This window comes from Oncorhynchus gorbuscha, linkage group LG09 (assembly GCF_021184085.1).
Source record: "Oncorhynchus gorbuscha isolate QuinsamMale2020 ecotype Even-year linkage group LG09, OgorEven_v1.0, whole genome shotgun sequence".
Classification (NCBI taxonomy): Eukaryota; Metazoa; Chordata; class Actinopteri; order Salmoniformes; family Salmonidae; genus Oncorhynchus; species Oncorhynchus gorbuscha.
The window spans coordinates 19,719,486-19,741,964 of record NC_060181.1 but is presented as its reverse complement, the minus strand read 5'-3'; the positions used below and the strand labels follow the sequence as shown (position 1 = coordinate 19,741,964).

The window sequence follows — 22,479 nt, the reverse complement described above, 5'->3', positions numbered from 1 at the left end:
CCCCTCTCTCTTTCTTGTTCCCCCTCTCTCTTTCTTATTCCACCCCTCTCTCTTTCTTATTCCACCCCTCTCTCTTTCTTATTCACCCCTCTCTCTTTCTTATTCCCCCTCTCTTTCTTTCTTATTCTCCCCCTCTCTCTTTCTTATTCTCCCCCTTTCTTATTCCCCCTCTTTCTTTCTTTCTTAATCACCCTCTCTTATTCCCCCTCTCTTATTCCCCCTCTCTTTTTCTTATTCCCCTTCTCTCTTATTCCCCCTCTCTTATTCCACCTCCCTTTCTTATTCCCCCTCTTTCTTTCTTATTCCCTCTTTCTTTCTTATTCCACTTCCCATTCTCTTTCTTATTCCCCCCTCTCTCTTTCTTATCCCCCCCCTCTCTTTCTTATCCCCCCTCTCTTTCTTATCCCCCTCTCTCTTTCTTATTCCCCTTCTCTCTCTTTCTTATTCTCCCTCTCTTATTCCCCCTCTCTTATTCCCCCTCTCTCTTTCTTATTCCACCTCCCTTTCTTATTCCACCTCCCTTTCTTATTCCACCTCCCTTTCTTATTCCACCTCCCTTTCTTATTCCCCCTCTTTCTTTCTTATTCCACTTCCCTTTCTCATTCTTTCTTATTCCCCCTCTCTCTTTCTTATTCCCCCTCTCTCTTTCTTATTCCCCCTCTCTCTTTCTTATTCCCCCTCTCTCTTTCTTATTCCCCCCTTTCTTATTCACCTCCCTTTCTTATTCCCCTTCTCTTTCTTATTCCCCTTCTCTTTCTTTCTTATTCTCCCCCTTTCTTATTCACCTCCCTTTCTTATTCCCCCTCTTTCTTTCTTATTCCCTCTTTCTTTCTTATTCCACTTCCCATTCTCTTTCTTATTCCCCCTCTCTCTGTCTTATTCCGCCCCTCTCTCTTTCTTATTCCCCCTCTCTTTCTTATCCCCCTCTCTCTTTCTTATTCCCCTTCTCTCTCTTTCTTATTCTCCCCCTTTCTTATTCCCCCTCTTTCTTTCTTAATCCCCCTCTCTTATTCCCCCTCTCTTATTCCCCTCTCTCTCTTTTCTTATTCCCCTTCTCTCTCTCTTATTCCCTCCCTCTCTTATTCCACCTCCTTTCTTATTCCACCTCCCTTTCTTATTCCCCCTCTTTCTTTCTTATTCCACTTCCCTTTCTCATTCTTTCTTATTCCCCCTCTCTCTTTCTTAATCCCCCTCTCTCTTTCTTATTCCCCTTCTCTTTCTTTCTTATTCTCCCCCTTTCTTATTCCACCTCCCTTTCTTATTCCCCCTCTTTCTTTCTTATTCCCCTTCTCTTTCTTTCTTATTCTCCCCCTTTCTTATTCCACCTCCCTTTCTTATTCCCCCTCTTTCTTTCTTATTCCACTTCCCTTTCTCATTCTCTTTCTTATTCCCCCTCTTTCTTTTTTATTCTCCCTCTCTCTGATGCTTGCCTCTATGCCAGTCAACAATTTACAGAGCTCTCTTCCTCTTCTAGTTACTGACTGGCGTGGCCAGTCTCTCATTTTATCAGCCTTCAACTAGCCATATCTGTTCAGCCAGATATCTGCTTCTCTGTCCTGCTCTGTGTGAGAGATTCACTCTCTGCCAGCTCATGGAAGCCACCTTCCCCAGTCTGTTTATCATGCCCCCTCTCCCTCCTCCTCTCCTCCTCATGAATTATCCTCCATTGTTGAGTTGTGTGTGGCAGTGCTTCCGCTAGGAAGATTTGGCACCAGACAAGTGACCGGGAAGATTGTAATTTATCGGACATTTGACCGGTCATCCATATGAATTGGGTGCGTCATCAATAATATTGCCATCAATAAACAAGGGATAATGAGCCACATTTACATGTCCTTTAAAAACAGCCTATAACCAATTTCTTCGAAACACAAGGATAGTGTTTTGTATTGCATATGCAAAACTTTAGCCAATTCATTGGTTTTTACTTTCCTGAAACAATCCTTGTCCATGGTTCAGCTGTTGCGGAATTGAGCACTAAATGCATCAGGGCGTTGAATGCATGGGCCTATAGGCTTAAGAGTCCACTGTATGATGTTATTTGAAAATACGTCTAAAGGAAAAAGCTAATGCCTAACCCCGGAGAGTGGGGTAGAGCGATGCCAGCATCATGCTACAACACCGACATGCTTCTCTTTCAGACAGGCTACTGTGTCTGCTATATAGATATACAGGAGGGGAAATCATTCATTTACGTGATCTTTTTTTATCTTCCGTTTAAAAAAATGAAGATAAGCATTATATTGTTAGATTATACGGAGCACACAATTAAAAAGGCAGATTGAACTTAATTTAGACAAGAAATTGTTACCAACAGAAGGAAACAAAACACATGTTTGCATATTTAAAGAACTGGTTTGGATGAATAAATAGGTCTACAATAATGATATACAAGAATAATAATTATAAAACAAATTATTTATAAATCCCCCCCAGAAAATAAAAGTTCCAAAATTGCATCCCACCCGAATAAGGAGTTGCATTGTAGCCTACGTTTGTGACCGACCGGCTCGATTCGGTCTTATGTAGCAACATTTGAAACTGTTTTTTTTTTTACATTGGATAAAAACAGAAAATTGTATATCATACACAACAGTTGAGGAACGGTGGGGAAAGTAATTCTGCTTTGAATTAATTAAGAGCTCTTCTTTATCTACACTCATTCAGCATCGTTCACACCATCTTAAGCCTTAACCCCACCCATCTCCTTAAGGATTCACATGTCTTTAAGAAAAAGTATAAACACAAAGACGACAGGTTGCATGACATCAGTAGCCTGGTGGTCCAAAATAGCATCACTGGTGTATTTTAACATCAATAAACCCATCCGTTTAAACATGTATTTAGTATATGTCAATCTCGCAAACCAGGCAACTAAAAGCTACTTTCTCAACAATGTTTTGGTTTATTTCTTGCTCGTTAGCAGGCTAGCCAGTTCAAATAATGACCATGTCATATAGCTGACAACGTCTTTAGCTAATTTGTTTTCATTATTAGAGGAAAGTAAACTCACAACAAAATGATTATTTACAATTTAATGCAAGCTAATTACATAAAGTAACTTATGGTTGTGAGTGTGATGAAATAAAAGCAGGTCATTCTGGAACTTGGACACTCTCGTTGGCCTAACGTTATATCCTAATTTGACTTTGGTGCAGGCTCTTTACATTACCGTCTCTAGTAAACACGCACTATATCAAATAAGATTCAATTTGTCACATGAAAAGGATACAGAAGGTGTGAAATGGTTACTTGCATAGTGGAGTCTTGTTTAGACATGTAGCTTGCTAGCTAAACAATGAACCATAATTACAACTCATAACATTGCTACCCTGTATTAATCTGCAGGTAGCTAAGGCTAACCAACGAGTTTCAACGAGATTATGTCTATACAAATCATACACGTAATGTTAGCTAGCGAGCCATCCAGCTAACTTTAGCTAGCTAGCAAGCTAACAGTACGCTTTAACTTGCAATGAAAATGACCTGATAACAAGATTAGACATGTATAATATCTGAAAATCTAGCTAGCTAGAATATTTTACCCGTATACATGGATGAAGGCTTCTCCCTCTCTGTTGCCCTTAGTTTGAAGATGTCATCCGGAAACAGGTGTTTTATACAACAGCCTTCTTTTTGTTCTCTTTTCGACACTCTGCATATTTGCAATCAAACACCTGAATTTTCTCCTTCTCCTTAGCTATCATACTCTGCTTCCACCGGGCATTCCACAGATTTCAAAACTCGGTCCTCCAGAAAGTGGAGAGCATTAGCTATACTTTTGCAATTCTTTGTATTATCTTAAAAAAAAGAAAGGCATCTCTTGGCATGTCCAGTCCATCCATTATCTCAGCCAATCATGGCAAACAGGAAGGTTCCTGTCTTTTTCTGTGGAATAACCAACTAAGCTTGTAAATGGCATACACGTTTGTTATTAAGGCACATGAAAGTTCACATGTTCCCAAAGGCATTTCTGCCAAAAACCTCATTTTGATTGAAATGAATATGTTCAAATGCCTCTCCTGTGAAGTAGTGACGCATGACATACTCCTAGTATTATGAAACAAGTCACATTTGGCGGTGCCAACATTATCACCTTTGACCAGTATATTATTAAAGCTTGTCCATTAGCAGGACATTCCTGTTGTAAGCTTTTCACCATAGGCATACTTTAATTTTACTTCAATGGAAAAAGTTTTCAATTTTTGCAGTCAACAGTAGCCCAAGGCCTCTCTCTCCGCTGCAGCATACACATAAGGCAGCGTGCAAGGAGTTAGTGGTTCTGAAGCACAAAATCACGATGTGTGATATGCAGCCCCGGAAAATTTGGCAGGCCACAATTTAATTAGTCAGCATTTAATTTGCCAAAAGCTGGCAATTACCGGCTAACGGAAACCCTGGTGTGTGTGTGTGTGTGTGTGTGTGTGTGTGTGTGTGTGTGTGTGTGTGTGTGTGTGTGTGTGTGTGTGTGTGTGTGTGTGTGTGTGTGTGTGTGTGTGTGTTCGGGAGGTATTTATTTGAAATGCAGAGCCCCTTCAGTTCACACAGTCGTCCTGATTGGTGGGCAGGCTCAGACTGGAGAGTTGCCTCTCCTCTTCTTAAGTAGTTAAGAGCAATTTCCTCCCTCCTTCCCCTCCTTCCTTTTCACCCCTCGGTGGAGGGATATGATCGAGAGAAGCCTCTGGATGTGCGAGCAGGATTTATCCAGGCTAGAGCTGAGGGGATTTGAGTGTCAGAAAGTAAGGGGTCAGGGACCCAACCTTTCTCTTCCCTCTCTGACCCCTTCTAAGGCTGTCCATAGGAGAGTCTTCATCTCACTGACCGACCCCCACTGCCAATCTTCAAACACAACTGATATCCTGAAGGACAACAGAAAGAGAGCGAGAGGTTCAGACATCTACATACTCTGAGGGATTGGCGGGATCACTGTTGTCACTGCATGTATTTCTAAGATGCTATAGTTGGGGCATCCGACATGGTATACAACAGAGTTCCTCATACTACCGTCTACTCTTAATAAAGGGGAATGACGATGAAACTGAATCTATGGTATTGGATGATGTAGGACTGAGAACATGTTGAAAGAGGATGGTGTGTGTAGCTGAGAAACGTTTCTGAGAGCCAATTATCCCACTTCCTTTGATATCCTAGATAGTTTTACTCTAACATGTTGTAGGGGTCAGAGGGTTGGCAGTACTCTAACATGTTGTAGGGGTCAGAGGGTTAGCAGTACTCTAACATGTTGTAGGGGTCAGAGGGTTAGCGGTGCTCTTAACATGTTGTAGGGGTCAGAGGGTTAGCAGTACTCTAACATGTTGTAGGGGTCAGAGGGTTAGCGGTGCTCTTAACATGTTGTAGGGGTCAGAGGGTTAGTGGTATTCTAACATGTAGTAGGGGTCAGAGGGTTAGCGGTGCTCTTAACATGTTGTGGGGTCAGAGGGTTAGTGGTACTCTAACATGTTGTAGGGGTGAGAGGGTTAGTGGTACTCCAACATGTTGTAGGGGTGAGAGGGTTAGTGGTACTCTAACATGTTGTAGGGGTGAGAGGGTTAGTGGTACTCTAACATGTTGTAGGGGTGAGAGGGTTAGTGGTACTCTAACATGTTGTAGGGGTCAAGGGTTATCAGTACTCTAACATGTTGTAGGGGTGAGAGGGTTAGTGGTACTCAAACATGTTGTAGGGGTCAGAGGGTTAGTAGTACTCTAACATGTTGTAGGGGTGAGAGAGAGAGGGAGCAGCTCTCCTTTTTGTCTATTGATTATAGCCATCCATGTCAGATGGCATTTTCCCATCATCCCCTGACCTGCAGAACACCACGAAATGAAAAGCCTGTGTGCGACCGCCTGGACAGTAAAGTTGTCTATTCTGTGTCCCAAATGACACTCTGTTCCCTATATAGTGCACTACTTTTAACCCGGGCACTCCGAAGAGTTGTAATGTTATTTGCTATCAGCCCTGGTGAAACGTTGTGCACTATAAAGATAATGGGTGTCTATTTGGGATACATCCTATCAACTCTAATCCTGACCAGCTAGATCCCAGCTTTCCCTGGGGATGTATTTGTTTCTGGGGACACTTATTTTGGTGTACTACGGGTTAGGGCCTGGAGATCAGGAGTGCAGCAGGGATCAATAGAGATTAGAGATGCTCCAGAGCTCAGGGGAGCTGCTCTCCTCCACTCCCTCCACGGGGGTTCTGTCTTCCTGCCTGCGCCGCCACCTAATGAGCGCAAATGTTTCTGGGTTTGGTGGCTGCCAGCTCAAAACACCACTGCAGATTCTCCCTCCGCCTGTCTCTTAGCCACAGCTCTCTGGAGAGAATCTAAGAGTTCCCATTTAAATGAGCTTCTGAAAAATTATACTGCTCATGAAAGTCTAATTTCACCTTTTTCCTGACTACCTCCCAAGGCCGGTACCAACTGATTTAAATGTTTCATTTTCCAGAGTTGAGGCATTAGGGGGGATGGACGTTGATGAGCTGGCAATCTGCAGTGTCAACCACCTTACCCCTGTCCCCTTGCCCTGGTCGTTCAGTCCGTTCAACTGTAGAATCAATTTAATAAAAACGGGACATCCCAAGGCTTTGAGGTCACAGGGCCAGACTGTCTTACCTTTGATCCCTGAGAGTCCTTCCTGAACCAACCCTGACCTCTCCTACTACACTATATATACAAAAGTATGTCGACACCCCTTCAAATTAGAGGATTTGGCTATTTCAGCCACAACCGTTGCTGACAGGTGTATACAATGTAGCACCCAGCAATGCAATCTCCATAGACAAACATTGGCAGTAGAATGGCCCGTAATGAAGAGCACAGTGACTTTCAATGTGGCACCCCCATAGGATGCCACTTTTCCAACAAGTCAGTTAGTCAAATTATTGCCCTGCTAGAGCAGCCCCGGTCCACTGTAAGTGCTGTTATTGTGAAGTGGAAACATCTAGGAGCAACAACGGCTCAGCCGCAAACTGGTAGGCCACACAAGCTCACAGAACGGGACCGCCAAGTGTCGAAACGAGTAGCACGTAAACATTGTCTGTCCTTGGTTGCAACACTCACTACCGAGTTCCAAAACGACTCTGGATGCAACGTCAGCACAAGAACTGTTTGTCGGGAGCTTCATGAAATGGGTTTCTGTGGCTGAGCAGCCGCACACAAGCCTAAGATCACCATGTGCAATTCCGAGGGTCGGCTGGAGTGGTGTAAAGCTCACCAACATTGGACTCTGGAGCAGTGGAACACGTTCTTTGGCGTGACGAATCACACTTCACCATGTCATATACAAAAAATGATCTCGGTCAACTTGACTCTTTTTGGCTTCGGCCCACCATCTAAACAAACTTTAATCTTTTGACCCTCGCTATTGCGGCCCAGTTGATTGGATGGAGGCATGCTCCCTCTTCTGTCTGCTGTAGTCTACGATCTGCTCCTTAGTTTTTGGGACATTGAGGGAGAGGTTATTTTCCTGGCACCACTCTGCCTGGGCTCTAACCTCCTCACCTGTAGGCTGTCTCATTGTTGGCCGACCGCTGTCGCGTCGTCAACAAACTTGATGATTGAGTTGACACATAACGTGTCCAAGCTGTTTCACACAAACGCATCACGATGACCTTGTCATGTAATGGAACATAACATGTCACTTCTCCAGCAGACAGTCATCTGTGTCCTGACATTTGCAGCCGTGACACAGCCATCTCCATTTGTCAGATTCAACGGACACATTTCAGAGCTGGAATATATTATTTTGTTCCCTCAAACTCAACTCTGGACCTCGAAGCCAGTTCCACTGCTTTTTTTTGTCATTGTTTCCCTCTAATCAGGGACTGATTTTAGACCTGGGACACCAGGTGGGTGCAAGTAGAACAGAATACCAGCAGGCTCCGGATCAAAGGGTCAGCGTTGAATACACCTGCTTTAGTTCATATCCTAAGCAGCCTTCCAAGGAAGTTGACCGGAAGGCTGCAGATGCCAGAACACAGACATTGACATTGCCTCCATTTGAATGCTTGTCATCTTCTATGTTGTCCATAGTATAGCCGTCTGAACTACCACACTTTCCCAAGTCAAATAGTCCCTTGTTCTGAGAAAGGTCAGAGAATATAGAACCTACACATCCAGATATGTATATCTGGGTAATTGCTTTCTCTCTTTTTCATTTTCTAATGTCAGATGGGGACAAAGCCCTCCAATCAGATTCTTAAGATCCGGACACAATGGACCACTGAGGTGCTGGATACCCTAGTTTGCGTAGACAAACAAAAAAGACGACAGTCACAGGTTTATGGTCTAGTTACATTCTAGTGGCTTAAGCCTGGACGGTTAACTAGAAAGACAAAAGGACTGCCAGTTCAGACTGTCTCACTCTGCTCTCCTAATAGCATGGACTGTTATTTGGGAAGCGAGAGTTATGTGGTTGATGTGTTGGTGGCATTGGGGAACGGAGTCTCTCATCTTGTCAATGAGTTCATTATGCATATGAGGAGAATTAAAAACACCCCTGAGTCTCTCTCTCCCCCTCCCTCCCCCCCCTGCCTGCCTGCCTCCCTCCCTCTTGCTTCGCGCTCCATGTTAAGATACTCTTCAATTACAGTATTCCCACTGACATCCTTGCCTTCTGTGGGTCCTTCCAACCCACCATAGGCGCCAACAGCCTGCCTGTGTCCCCTTCTGTTACGCTTTTCCCACAGCTCCTCTCCAACATATTACCAATGTTAATTGAAAAATGGCCCCTCCCCCTTTCATGCCCACAGCTCCTGACGAGGTAGAGGGATTTAGTTGAGTTTCTTTCTTCTCCTGTTTAATGCATTCCATCTGATCATTAAAGTGGGGCAGCACACAGCAGGGGGTTGGTGCGTTCCTCCCTAGACCCTACTCCCCCCTGTCAGTAGAGGTTTACTCAGAGAGAGAAGCAGTACACTTCATGTTAATTAGCCCTCTCAGTGAGAGAGATAAAATGTGAGAGACTGGATAAAACCATAGGAACAGAAATACTAGAATGGACTAAACATTGACTTGAATTGGAATGTCCATTCTAGTCATTTCTAATTCTATGATGAAAACAGCGGTACAGGGTCTCCTCTGCTTGCCCTGTCTCTGACACTACCATGGCTGAAGTCTCTGCCTGCCCTGTCTCTCACACTACCATGGCTGAAGTCTCTGCCTGCCCTGTCACTACCATGGCTGAAGTCTCTGCCTGCCCTGTTTCTGACACTACTGTGGCTGAAGTCGATGCCTGCCCTGTCTCTGACACTACCGTGGCTGAAGTCTCTGCCTGCCCTGTCTCTGACACTACCGTGGCTGAAGTCTCTGCCTGCCCTGTCTCTGACACTACTGTGGCTGAAGTCTGCCTGCCCTGTCTCTGACACTACTGTGGCTGAAGTCTGCCTGCCCTGTCTCTGACACTACCGTGGCTGAAGTCTCTGCCTGCCCTGTCTCTGACACTACTGTGGCTGAAGTCTGCCTGCCCTGTCTCTGACACTACCGTGGCTGAAGTCTCTGCCTGCCCTGTCTCTGACACTACCATGGCTGAAGTCTCTGCCTGCCCTGTCTCTGACACTACCGTGGCTGAAGTCTCTGCCTGCCCTGTCTCTGACACTACCGTGGCTGAAGTCTCTGCCTGCCCTGTCTCTGACACTACTGTGGCTGAAGTCTCTGCCGGCCCTGTCTCTGACACTACCATGGCTGAAGTCTCTGCCTGCCCTGTCTCTGACACTACCGTGGCTGAAGTCTCTGCCTGCCCTGTCTCTGACACTACCATGGCTGAAGTCTCTGCCTGCCCTGTCTCTGACACTACCATGGCTGAAGTCTGCCTGCCCTGTCTCTGACACTACTGTGGCTGAAGTCTCTGCACTAAATATGTTGTCTTGCACACATACACAATCTGTCTCAAGGCTTGAAAATCCTTCTTTAACCCGTCTCCTCCCCTTCATCCACACGGAGCGCCAAGTCTGGGACCAAAAGGCTCCTGAACAGCTTTTACCGCAAAGCCATAAGACGCTGAACAGTTAATTCAATGGCTACCCGGACTTTCTGCTTTTCACCGCCGACCTACAGTTGAAGTCGGAAGTTTACATACACCTTAGCCAAATACATTTAAACTCAGTTTTTCACAATTCCTGACATTTAATCCAAGTAAAAATTCCCTGTCTTAGGTCAGTTAGGATCACCACGTTATTTTAACAATGTTAAATGTCAGAATAATATTAGAGTGATTTATTTCAGCTTTTATTTCTTTCATCACATTCCTAGTTGGTCACACATTTACATACACTCAATTAGTATTTGGTAGCATTGCCTTTAAATTGTTTAACTTAGGTCAAACATTTCGTGTAGCCTTCCACAAGCTTCCCACACTAAGTTGGGTGTATTTTGGCCCATTCCTCCTGACAGAGCTGGTGTAACTGAGTCAGGTTTGTAGGCCTCCTTGCTTGCACACGCTTTTTCAGTTCTGCCCACAAATGTTCTATGGGATTGAGGTCAGGGCTTTGTGATGGCCAGTCCAGTAGCTTGACTTTGTTGTCCTTAAGCCATTTTGCAACTTTGGCAGTATGGGGGTCATTGTCCATTTGGAACACCCATTTGCGACCAAGCTTTAACTTCCTGACTGATGTCTTGAGATGTTGCTTCAATGTAGCCACATCATTTCCCTTCCTTGTGAAGCCATCTATTTTGTGAAGTGCACCAGTCCCTCCAGCAGCAATGCACCCCCACAACATGATGCTCCCACCCCCGTGCTTCACGGTTGGGATGGTGTTCATCGGCTTGCAAGCCTCCCTCTTTTTCCAAAACTATAGTTTGTTAACATGAAATTTGTGGAGTGGTTGAAAAACAAGTTTTGACTCCAACCTAAGTGTATGTAAACTTCTGACTTCAAATGTACTTGTACATACCTCAATCAATCACCCCAGTACACTGACTCTGTACTCGTAGTCCTACCAGTAGTCCTTGTATATAGCCTTGCTATTTTATTGTGTTACTATTTTATTTGTATCTATTTGTTCATTTTCATACTTTTAACTGCATTGTTGGGAAAGTGCTCGTAAGTAAGCATTTCACTGTAAAGTCTGCACTTGTTATTTTCGGCGCGTGTGGATTTAACAGGTTACATCAATAAGGGACCATAGCTTTCACCCGGATTCACCTGGTCAGTCTTTGTCATAGAAAGAGCGGGTGTTCCTAATGTTTTGTACACTCAGTGTGCAGTAGATTCAGTTTGTTCTTTGATGTTGCCAACACAGTCCTCTAATCAACTAAGACTTTGAAACGACTGCAAGACGGCAACCTGTAAAGACTAGATCCAGCATTCAGCACAATGTTGTTTGTATCAGAAATGGCAAATCTAACTGAGAAAGTTAAGCACTTTGAGTACAGCCACACGCAGTTGTTCAAGGTGTTGCCTTTCACTAGGGAAATGATAATGGGTTAGGAAACGCCATTTGTGAAATACCGTGTTGTTTGTACAAAACGGACAATGGCTTTTTTTCCCTGTCTCTGTGTTAGAGTATGGTGATGACGTGTTTCTGCAGGTCAGGATGAGTGATACCTTCGGGTTCTAGGTCACTGATGGAGGCCAAGTGAAACCTTGTCTTGGTGATCAGCAGGGAACTGACCTAACAATGTCCTTTCATTCACAGTGAGTTGAATTCCAAGCTACAAGACACTCTGGAGCAAATAGAGGTACGGAGGAGCTTTTTCCCTTGTTTCTTCTTTTTCTTTTAAAAAGAGAGGAAGTCCACTCTACCTTTTAGTGTTCCGCTTTCATTAAGACCGTTGAGAACCAGATGGAGATATGGAGACACAGGAGCATGGCTAGAGACGGGGATTGAACCATGGTCTCCGGTGCACAGTAGCCACACAGGTTTTACTAACTATTTCTATTGGTTAAGAAACACTGCGATTTATCATACATCTCAAAGGTTGTTTGATACTGAACATATTAAATATAAACATCACCTTCCCAGTAATTGTTTAAATGCCTACAGTTAAACGAGAGACTTGGTGTTTTATCTTGACATTGACAGTGTTCTGTTTTTCCTGCTACATATTAACATATTTAAAAAGCCATTCCCACATCCACGCTTAGGGAGGTTCATTACCTGGATGCCATGTGAATGTGTGACACACCACCACCACCACAGAAAGCGGTATCTTGTTCTCTAAACTGATCCACTGTGTGTCTCTGGTGGTCGGATGGTGGATGGCGGGTGCTGCTGGAGAGATGTAATTGGGAGGTAGCCAGTCTGGCGTGAAGCCCTTCCTGCTGGCTTCGGTGAATCTGCAACACGTTTTCTCATCAAGCTCTTTAATCCTGCTTTCTCTACCAAAAAGCGCAGGTGTCTATGGGAATGCAATGCAGAAATATGAATGAAGCAATTTGTATGTTCATGTGCATACACATTCATAATTAAAGTATTTGGTAGGAAATAAATGATAAAATCTACAGTATTTTCATATAAAATGCATAACATTTGTAGAATGTAGTGTACTTTGCTTTCTCAAATAAAATTGCCATAGTGTGGTAACTTCGAAGCCCAATTTCTATGCTTTCCATTCTTAGCCAGAACCACAGTAACTCCATCTTCTGCTGTAAACAAAATGTTGTCTAATTCGACACCGTCCCTGCCACCCTGTTAAAAAAAACAAAAAAAAACTTTTTTCTCTCCCCAATTTCGTTTTATCCAATTGTCTCATCGCTGCAATTCCCATACGGACTCAGGAGAGGCGAAGGTCGAGAGCTGTGCGTCCTCTGAAACACAACCCAACCAAGCCGCACTGCTTCTTGACACAATGCCCACTTATTCCGGAAACCAGCCGCACCAATGTGTCGGAGGAAACATTGGAAACACCGTACACCTGGCGACCGTGTCAGCGTGCACTGCGCCCGGGCCCGTCACAGGAGTCGCTAGTGCGCAATAGGACAAGACAAGGACATCCCTGACGGCCAAACCTTCCCCTAACCCGGACGACGCTGGGCCATTTGTGTACCGCTCCATGGGTCTCCTGGTTGCGACAGAGCCTGGACTCGAACCCAGAATCTCTAGTGGCACAGCTAGTACTGCGATGCAGTCCCCTAGGCTGCGTCATTCGGGACACCCCCTGCCACTGTATTTCTCTCACGCAGCAGCTCTGTTTAATGTTAATGGTGGCGCTCCTTTGACCTTGGGGAGGCTGAGTGTGTATCCCTCGTCCCCTCCAGCAACCTGGCTCTCCCTTGCTCTCTCTGACTGACATGTGTCCCAAATGGAATCCAATTCCCTACGGAGTGCACTACTTTTGGCCAGAGCCCTATATAGTAGTGCACTAAATAGTGAATAGTGTGTCATTTGGCACTCTGACTTTAAAGACAGCAGCCTCAGCCCTCCATTATGGAAGCTGTTTCTCTTGGCACAAGGAGTTGATCCATGACCATATCCCTCCTCCATCCCCTCATTCCCCTCTACCCACCCAACAGGAGCAGCTGGATGTGGCCTTGTCTAAAACCTGCAAGCACTTTGATGTCTCCCACTACACCAGAGTTCAGCTGGCGTACACCCTCCTGGAAAAGACCCAGGTGAGAGACCTCTAGCAACAGATCTCTGCTCTGTCGGCTTCCTTCCTGATCCGTTTGTCATCCATTCCCCCCTTTTCTCCCTCTTCCTTCTCTATATTGTTCTCGATCTCTCTTTCTCTGTCTTCCTACCTGTCTGACCTTACGTCTCTCCCTCTGATGTGGTGAGATGATTCATTCCTGGGTTGACGCCCGTTTTGGTATCCCCTTTCCTCCCCCTTCCCTCTGTTGTGCTCCCTGTTTCTCCCTCCATCGCTCTCCTCTCTCCCCACGGTGTTGATCAGAGGTGATGATTCATACCGGTCTTGTTTTTTTTTACACCGTCTTCTCCCCCCAATACTTCCTGCAAATCACAGATCTGTCACTGGTAAAGCTTTTCCACCACACACACAAGATGGGGAAACATCCCCCTTTTACATGGGATTGATTTTGGGATGACGGAAGCACACACAAGCGTAGAAAGTTTGCGACAAGCTGTCACCATCACAAAGATTGATTGTATTGCTTTGTTCAGGGGACTGTCAGGGGTAAGAACTGCCACCAAAAAAAACAACCCTGGAGATATGGCAGTGTATTGTGGTGTCAAATGATGTCTGTCGGCCTCAGTGTCTCCATATATATATCTAAGAGAGAGAGAGTTTTTTTTTGTGGATGCTTGTTTTTCCTGTGTGTGCGTGAACTTTCATTAAAGAGTGGGTGTCTGTATTTTTACACGTGTGTCAGTGTAACTCTGTACTGAGATGGATGGTGTGTGAGGGCTGAGATGAGTCAGCTGTTATCAACTGTCAGTCTCTTGCACACACACTCACACCCCACTTCACTGCGAAAATGAGCCAGACATCACCAGAAAAGCTTCCACCACTTCCTTCCAGGCAAATTCATCACTTTTACTCACTAAGGGTGAGGCTCACAGAGATGTGTGTCTTTGTGAGTGAAGACAAGCACTGCAGATCTCTCCGAGTATTCCTGCCTGAAACTCTGGCAAAGGAGCCGGTTTGTCGAACAAATCTATGTCTAGGCAGGTAGCCTAGTGGTTGAGTATTGGGCCAGAAACCTAAAGGTCGCTGGTTCAAATCCGCAAGCTGAGTAGGTGAAACATCTGTTTATGTGCCCTTGAGCAAGACACTTAACCCCAATTGCTCCTGTAAGTCGCTCTGGGTAAGAGCATCTGCTAAATGACTCAAATGTTATGCAAATGTCTCAACTTTTCAGCACAGTGCACTTTTAGTGTAGTGGTAAATGATAGGTGTTAGAGAAGACAAGCTTTGTTCGAATACCCTTACTAACATACTGTATACCACATACTTGATGAGTATGTACTATTAGTTAATTTTAGTATACTGTAAACGAACGGTGTCCTTTCAGTTGAGTGTACTAGAGCGTACCGGAAGTTGATGCTGTTGTTATGCAACTTCTTGCTAGCTTGTTAGCATAACAAATGACAAGTTTAGACATCTTACAACTTCCTTAACAATGTCCACTGAGAACGCACAACGATTCTACCACTTAGCTAAGAATGACATAAATGATCAAGTCATTAAACGTTGGGTAGTTAGATAAAATATAGCTAGTTAATGTACTGGCAATACTGACAATGTTAGGTAGCTAGCTAACATACCGGTACATACAAGCAACTGCTGTAATGATATGCTATGCGGTTTGTAAGGATAGCGTAGCTAATATATTGTCAGCCAACATAACGTGTAACATACCTTCTTTGAAAAGTCATTACTTTTTTATTACATTGCTCAACATGTTCTTAAATTTGTCATAGTTAGTACAATTAATTGTACTAACATTTTGTATCCACGTTCGTCGGACTCCGGCTGCATATTTTCCGCCATTTTCTTCAAATCTGAAAATGTTATGAAGCCACGCCCATTTTTGGAATATATGCATTATGGGCCTTAAAAGCACAGAAATATTTTCCACTGCTTGTATACTTTGTAGTTTGACGAATGTAGTATGACATCCGGGAACTTTTTGCATACTAACTATATCCATACTATGACCATAAAGCATACTACATACTCAATTTGCGTCACAAATAGTATAGTTCGAATGAGTATTCTAACACAGCTATAGAGCTTGTCTTGTAACAAGTCGTTCGTTTACCTGGTAGACAAACAGGTAAATACCTCTTATGCCCATAACATGACCTGTACATTTCTCCTATTGATGAGTTACTCCTGTAGGGAACAAAAACATGCTGACGTGATGATTAGCGTATCTATTTGATTGACATCATCAGCCATGAGACGAGAGTGGCCCTTGGCTCCGGAGATTGTGTCATCAGCAGATCAGGAGCTTTTTGGAGTAGGCTATCCACAATCACAATGGTTGTGTTCTCCACAATGATAAAAGCCAGCAGGGGAGTAGTGAGTGTAGTGCATGCTCTCAAACTCAAATACCTATTGTTGATTGGCTCAGGGCCCTTTCGCTCTTTGTTGGGGCGCGTGACACACACACTACACTACACTCACTATGTTCACTCTATCCATGTACACAGCAGATTGCTGACCTTCAGGCCCTGGTCTAAAGTATAGGTCTCTGGTCAAGAGTAGTGCACTACAAATCAAATCCCATCAAATTTGATTTGTCACGTACACATGGTTAGTAGATGTTAATGCGAGTGTAGTGAAATGCTTGTGCTTCTCGTTCGACTGTGCAGTGATATCTAACAAGTAATCTAACAATTCTCCAACAACTACCCAATGCAAACAAATGTAAAGGGGTGAGAATATGTACATGTAAGTATATGGATGAGTGATGGCCGAGCGGCATAGACAAGGTGCAATAGATGGTATAAAATACAGTATGATATGAGTAATGTAAGATATGTAAACATTATTAAAGTGGCATTATTTAGAGTGGCATTGTATAAAGTGACTAATAATCCATTTATTAAAGTGGCCATTGATTGGGTCTCAATGTAGGCAGCAGCTTCTCTGAGTTAGTAATTGCTGTTTTAACTGTCTGTTGGCCTTTAGATTCTGTTTTTCAGTCTCTCGGTCCCAGCTTTGATGCACCTGTGCTGACCTCGCCTTCTGGATGGTAGCGATGTGAACAGGCAGTGGCTTGGGTGGTTGTTGTCCTTGATGATCTTTTTGGCCTTCCTGTGACATCGGCTGCTGTATGTGTCATGGAGGGCAGGTAGTTTGCCCCAGGTGATGCGTTGTGCAGACCGCACCACCCTCTGGAGAGTCTTGGGGTTGAGGGCGGTGCAGTTGCCGTGCCAGGCCGTGATACAGCCCGACAGGATGCTCTCGATTGTGCATCTGTAAAGGTTTGTCAAGGTTTTGGGTGACAAGCCACATTTTTTTCAGCCTCCTGAGGTTGAAGAGGCGCTGTCGTGCCGTCTTCACCACACTGTCTGTGTGGGTGGACCAATTCAGTTGGTCTGTGATGTGTACGCCGAGGAACTTAAAACCTTCCACCTTCTCCACTGCTGTCCCTTCGATGTGGATAAGGGGGTGCTCCCTCTACTGTTTCCTGAAGTCCACAATTAATCTCCTTTGTTTTGTTGACGTTGAGTGAGAGGTTGTTTTCCTGACACCACACTCAGAGTGCCCTCACCTCCTCCCTGTAGGCTGTCTAGTCGTTGTTGGTAATCCATGCCCACTACTGTAGTGTTGTCTGCAAACTTGATGATTGAGTTGGAGGTGTGCATGGCCACGCAGTCGTGGGTGAACAGGGAGTACAGGAGGGGGCTGAGCATGCACCCTTGTGGGGCCCCAGTGCTGAGGGTCAGCGAAGTGATGTTGTTTCCTACCTTCACCACCTGGGGCCGGCCCGTTGCAAAGTCCAGGACCCAATTGCACAGGGCGGGGTTGAGACCCAGGGCCTCCAGCTTGATGATGAGCTTGGATGGCACTATGGTGTTGAATGCTGAGCTGTAGTCAATGAACAGCATTTTTACATAGGTATTCCTTTTGTCCCGATGGGATTGTGCAGTGTGATGGCGATTGAGTTGTTTGTGGACCTGATGGCGGTATTCAAACTGAAATGGGTCTAGGGTGTCCTGTAAGTTGGAGGTGATATGATCCTTGACTAGTCCCTCAAAGCACTTCATGATGACAGACGTGAGTGCTACGGAGGGGTAGCAATTTCTATCAGTTTTCTTTGCCTTCTTGAAGCATGTGGGCTGGGATAAGGGAGAGATTGAATATGTCTGTAAACACACCATCCAGCTGGTCTGTGCATGCTATGAGTGATACCATCTGGGCCAGCTGCCTTGTGAGGGTTAACGCATTTAAATGATTTAGCCATAGAGAGGGGTTGGGGGAGCGTGGTTCTTGTTAGCAGGATGCGACGGTGGCACTGTATTTATCCTCAAAGCAGGCAAAGAAGGTGTTTTAGTTTGTCTGGAAGCGTGATGTGGCTGGTTTTCTTTCTGTAGTCCGTGATTTCCTGTAGACGCTGCCACATATGTCTCATGTCTGAGCCGTTGAATTGCGACCCCACCTTGTACTGGCATTTCGCTTGTCTGATTGCCTTGCGAAGGGAATAACGACACTATTTATATTCAGTCTTATTCCCAGACCTCTTTCCATGGTTAAATCTGTTGGATCGCACTTTCATTTTTGCGCGAATGCCGCCATCCATCCACGGTTTCTGGTTAGGGTAGGTTTTAATAGTCACAGTGGGTACAACATCTCCAATGCAATTCTTTATAAACGCACTCACCGAGTCAGCGTATACGTTGATGTTGTTCTGAGGCTGACCGGAACATATTAAGTCTGCGTGATCAAAACAATCTTGAAGTGTGGCTTCCGATTGGTCGGACCAGTGTTGAATGGTTCTCGTCACTGGTACATCCTGTTTGAGTTTCTGCCTATAAGACGGAAGGAGCAAGATGGCGTCGTGGTTGGATTTGCTGAAGGGAGGGCGGGGAGGGCTTTGTATGCATCGCGGAATTTAGAGTAGCAGTGGTCAAGGGTATTGCGCACAGCGCAATCAATATGCTGATAGAATTTAGGTAGCCTTGTTCTCAAATTTGCTTTGTTAAAATCCCCAGCTACAGTAAATGCAGCCTCAGGATATATTGCTTCCAGTTTGCATAGAGTCCAGTGACGTTTCTTGGTGGTCGTCTTGGTGTCTGCTTGGTGTCTGCTTGGTGTCTGCTTGAGAGGGAATGTACACAGCTGTGACTATAATGAGAATTCTCTTGGTAGGTAAAGTGGCCTGCATTTGATTGTAAGGAATTCTAGGTTGGGGGGACTTGAGTTACTGTCTGTTGTTATGATTACACAATAAGTTGTTAATCATGAAGCATAAACCTCCGCCCTTCCTCTTCACAGCGAGGTGTTTATTTCTGTCGGTGCGATGCATGGAGAAGCACGGTGGCTGAACCAATTCCGACAATTTATGTTACAATCTATGATGTCTCACTGGAAGGCAACCCTTGCTCGAATTTCGTCAAAATCTGTTCTCTCTGCTAACGCACAGCAAGCGGTAGCATGTACATATTACCTCAATTACCTCGACACCGGTGCCCCATGTGTTTTTCCTCGCTATTGTTATTTACTGCTGCTCTTTAATTATTTGTTATTCTTATCTCTTATTTTTGAGGGGTATTTTCTTAACTGCATTGTTGGTTAAGGGCTTGTAAGTAAGCATTTCACTGTAAGGTCTACCTACACCTGTTGTATTCAGCATTTCACTGTAAGGTCTACCTACACCTGTTGTATTCAGCATTTCACTGTAAGGTCTACCTACACCTGTTGTATTCAGCATTTCACTGTAAGGTCTACCTACACCTGTTGTATTCAGCATTTCACTGTAAGGTCTACCTACACCTGTTGTATTTGGCGCATGTGACATTTCATTTGAAAGACCTGTTATTAGTAGCACAAGTCGCAGCTCAAATGGCTCTTGCAGCACTTCATTTAGAAATGACCTCGCAACTCAAGTAGGCCATTGGCAATGGCTGCATATCAACTGCAATTTCTGTAATCAGAGATTTTTTCCCCAACTGTTAATGTTGATGTCGTGCGGCGCACTTTATATCCATCGCAAATCATTTGAAAGATGCATATTCCCACTTACTAACGGAACAGCATTGTTGCGTTAAGTAGGTCTATTTGTAAAAAATGATCCGTTTATGATGATTATTGGAACCTGTTAGTGGTAGTTTTGTGGTAACTGCACTGTGGTTTGAATTGTGTAGAGGGATCTTTTCTTAACGTTAATAATTAAATTTTGTTAGGCCATGGACAAGCGCCACATGCACTACACCTAGACCATCCGTAACATCGCCATGTCGCTATCCGCCCAACATAATAATGTTTCGCTGTGTCTCCTTTCTCTATAGACGGCCAATGACATCTCCAACTGCACTTCAAACAGGTCTTACGACGCTATAAGTCCCGCGTAATAATTTGGGCCCCTGTGTCTCCTCTCTCTATAGACGGCCATGGACCAGCTCCACATGCACTTCACCCAGGCCATCCACAACACTGTGTTCCAGGTGGTTCTGGGATACGTGGAGCTCTGTGCCGGTAACGCCGACACCAAGTTTCAGAAGATGCAGTACAAGGACCTCTGCACGGTAAGGATGCTAGCGAGCTACCTTCTGTGTCTGCTTAGCAAGGCCAACCGTGACCTTACCTAGGGTTTGTGTCATCTTAGCATGGCCATAAAGGAGAGCCGTACACTAGGAGCTCATATGCAAAAATGTAATGTCCAACGTTTTGACAGCCAAGCTGTCTTCATCAGGATATAATCAAACACTGCGGGATGACTCATTTATATAGTGTCAAATGACACAGGTCACAAGATTATTGTGACTTTGCCATTGTAATTGTTTGTAAGCTTGTGTAGTCTATAAAAGGAATTTATGATCGTATGCTATCCATTTGTTTGTATGCTGTTCTTTGTATGCCATTTTTTAATATTTGATAATTAACCAATGATATTAGGCCACACTTGGCCATGATTACAGACCCCTGTGTCATTTGACACTATATAAACGAGGTTGGCTGTCGAAACGTTGGACATGACATTTTTGCATCTGAGCTCCTAGAGTGTGTGGCTCTCCGTTCATTTTCAAGTGTTCCACTCTGGTAGCCAGCACCTCGCCTAATAGGTGTGCGTTTCTTTTTCTTCTCGATTCTTAGCATGGCCAACCTAGGGTTAAAGTGTTATGTTTTGTGTAGGGCCAGGAGTTTTTGATCACCATGTGTCTACCTGGCCAGGCTATGATTGGGGCCAGCGTTCGTCCTGGTCTTGTCCCATTAACACAAAGAAAGGATATCCTCGTTTGACGTTCAGGGGATCAGGAATAAAACGTCTGTCTCTATTATGTAGGTGACCATTAATACTGTATCTTTAATGAGCCATCTGTCTGGTAAAGTTAGAAAAGACTGCTTTAATCTGTGGTAGAGTACAGACTTGGAGAAGATCTTATAAGCTTGGCTCGATGCCCACTGAGGAATGACTATATGTTTAGTTGTTTATTAAAGCGCTTAAAGGATTAGGCCACACCGGTAGAAATCCCTGCTACTCCGTTAACTTGATAAACACTCAGACAGACACACGACTCCCTGAACGCTCATATTGTTCTCTCGCCAAGCAGAAAATGCCCTTCTGTCTTCATGAGAGATGGCACTTATCACTCTATCCTCCTGAATGAGATGGAGAGAGAGATGAAGAGAATGAGACTTTCGTTTTCTCAGTCCGGGAAGAGGCATTTTCAATCGTAGACCTTTTGCTATGAGATAATTCATCTTATTTAAGTGGACGACGAATGGGCTCTTTTGAAAAGTATCTCCTGAGTGGCGGTGGTGCTTTTATTGGGCCAAAAGCTCCCTCGCTCTCTCTGCCCAGACCCAGAGCCTTGGTCTTATCCAGACCTCGCAAATCACATTTGCATGCTAATATAAAGCGCATGCAATCAGCACGGCCATGCATCACAATCCTACAGAGTGAGTTGTCTTCTCTTCCTGAGCCTTTTATGACCTGGCTGCTGACACATTTGCGTGGGGGAATCAAACAGAAGAGAAGATGTGCTCAATGGAAGCTGATGCTGTCACTCCCCTCAATGGAAGCTGATGCTGTCACTCCCCTCAATGAAAGCTGATTTTGTCACTCCCCTCAATGAAAGCTGATGCTGTCACTCCCGTCAATGGAAGCTGATGCTGTCACTCCCGTCAATGGAAGCTGATGCTGTCACTCCCGTCAATGGAAGCTGATGCTGTCACTCCCCTCAATGGAAGCTGATGGAGGCTGACGCGGTCACTCCCCTCAATGGAGGCTGACGCGGTCACTCCCCTCAATGGAGGCTGACGCGGTCACTCCCCTCAATGGAGGCTGACGCGGTCACTCCCCTCAATGGAGGCTGACGCGCTCCCCTCAATGGAGGCTGACCCTCAATGGAGGCTGACGCGGTCGCTCCCCTCAATGGAGGCTGACGCGGTCGCTCCCTCAATGGAGGCTGACGCGGTCGCTCCCCTCAATGGAGGCTGACGCGGTCGCTCCCCTCAATGGAGGCTGACGCGGTCGCTCCCCTCAATGGAGGCTGACGCGGTCGCTCCCCTCAATGGAGGCTGACGCGGTCGCTCCCCTCAATGGAGGCTGACGCGGTCGCTCCCCTCAATGGAGGCTGACGCGGTCGCTCCCCTCAATGGAGGCTGACGCGGTCGCTCCCCTCAATGGAGGCTGACGCGGTCGCTCCCCTCAATGGAGGCTGACGCGGTCACTCCCCACTGTCGTTTTTTTAAATACCTTGGCCACTAGATGGCATAGAAGCAGCTGTGGTTTGTATGAGAACTGGGACTCCTATGGGGAGAAGCACCATAAATGTGGGTTGGAGTCAAAGTCAAGGCAGGTTGAAGGCCTAGGGCATTTATTAATGGTGTTTCTGAGGAAAGAAATATCTAAATATCATTCCCTCCCGTGCCAGAAACCACCTTCTGGTTCAATGTTCTTTTAAAA

At 45.1% G+C, this 22,479-nt stretch overlaps 1 protein-coding gene across 1 annotated transcript in view; it reads left to right on the top strand.

Annotated features, from left to right (window-relative positions):
• LOC124043095 (syndetin-like) overlaps positions 1-22,479 on the top strand; it is a 145,471-nt gene that overhangs the window by 68,539 nt on the left and 54,453 nt on the right. The window contains exons 10-12 of the mRNA XM_046361263.1: positions 11,633-11,675; positions 13,450-13,548; positions 19,955-20,095. Coding sequence (XP_046217219.1) covers positions 11,633-11,675; positions 13,450-13,548; positions 19,955-20,095 — 283 coding nt within the window. The remainder of the gene's footprint in view (positions 1-11,632; positions 11,676-13,449; positions 13,549-19,954; positions 20,096-22,479) is intronic.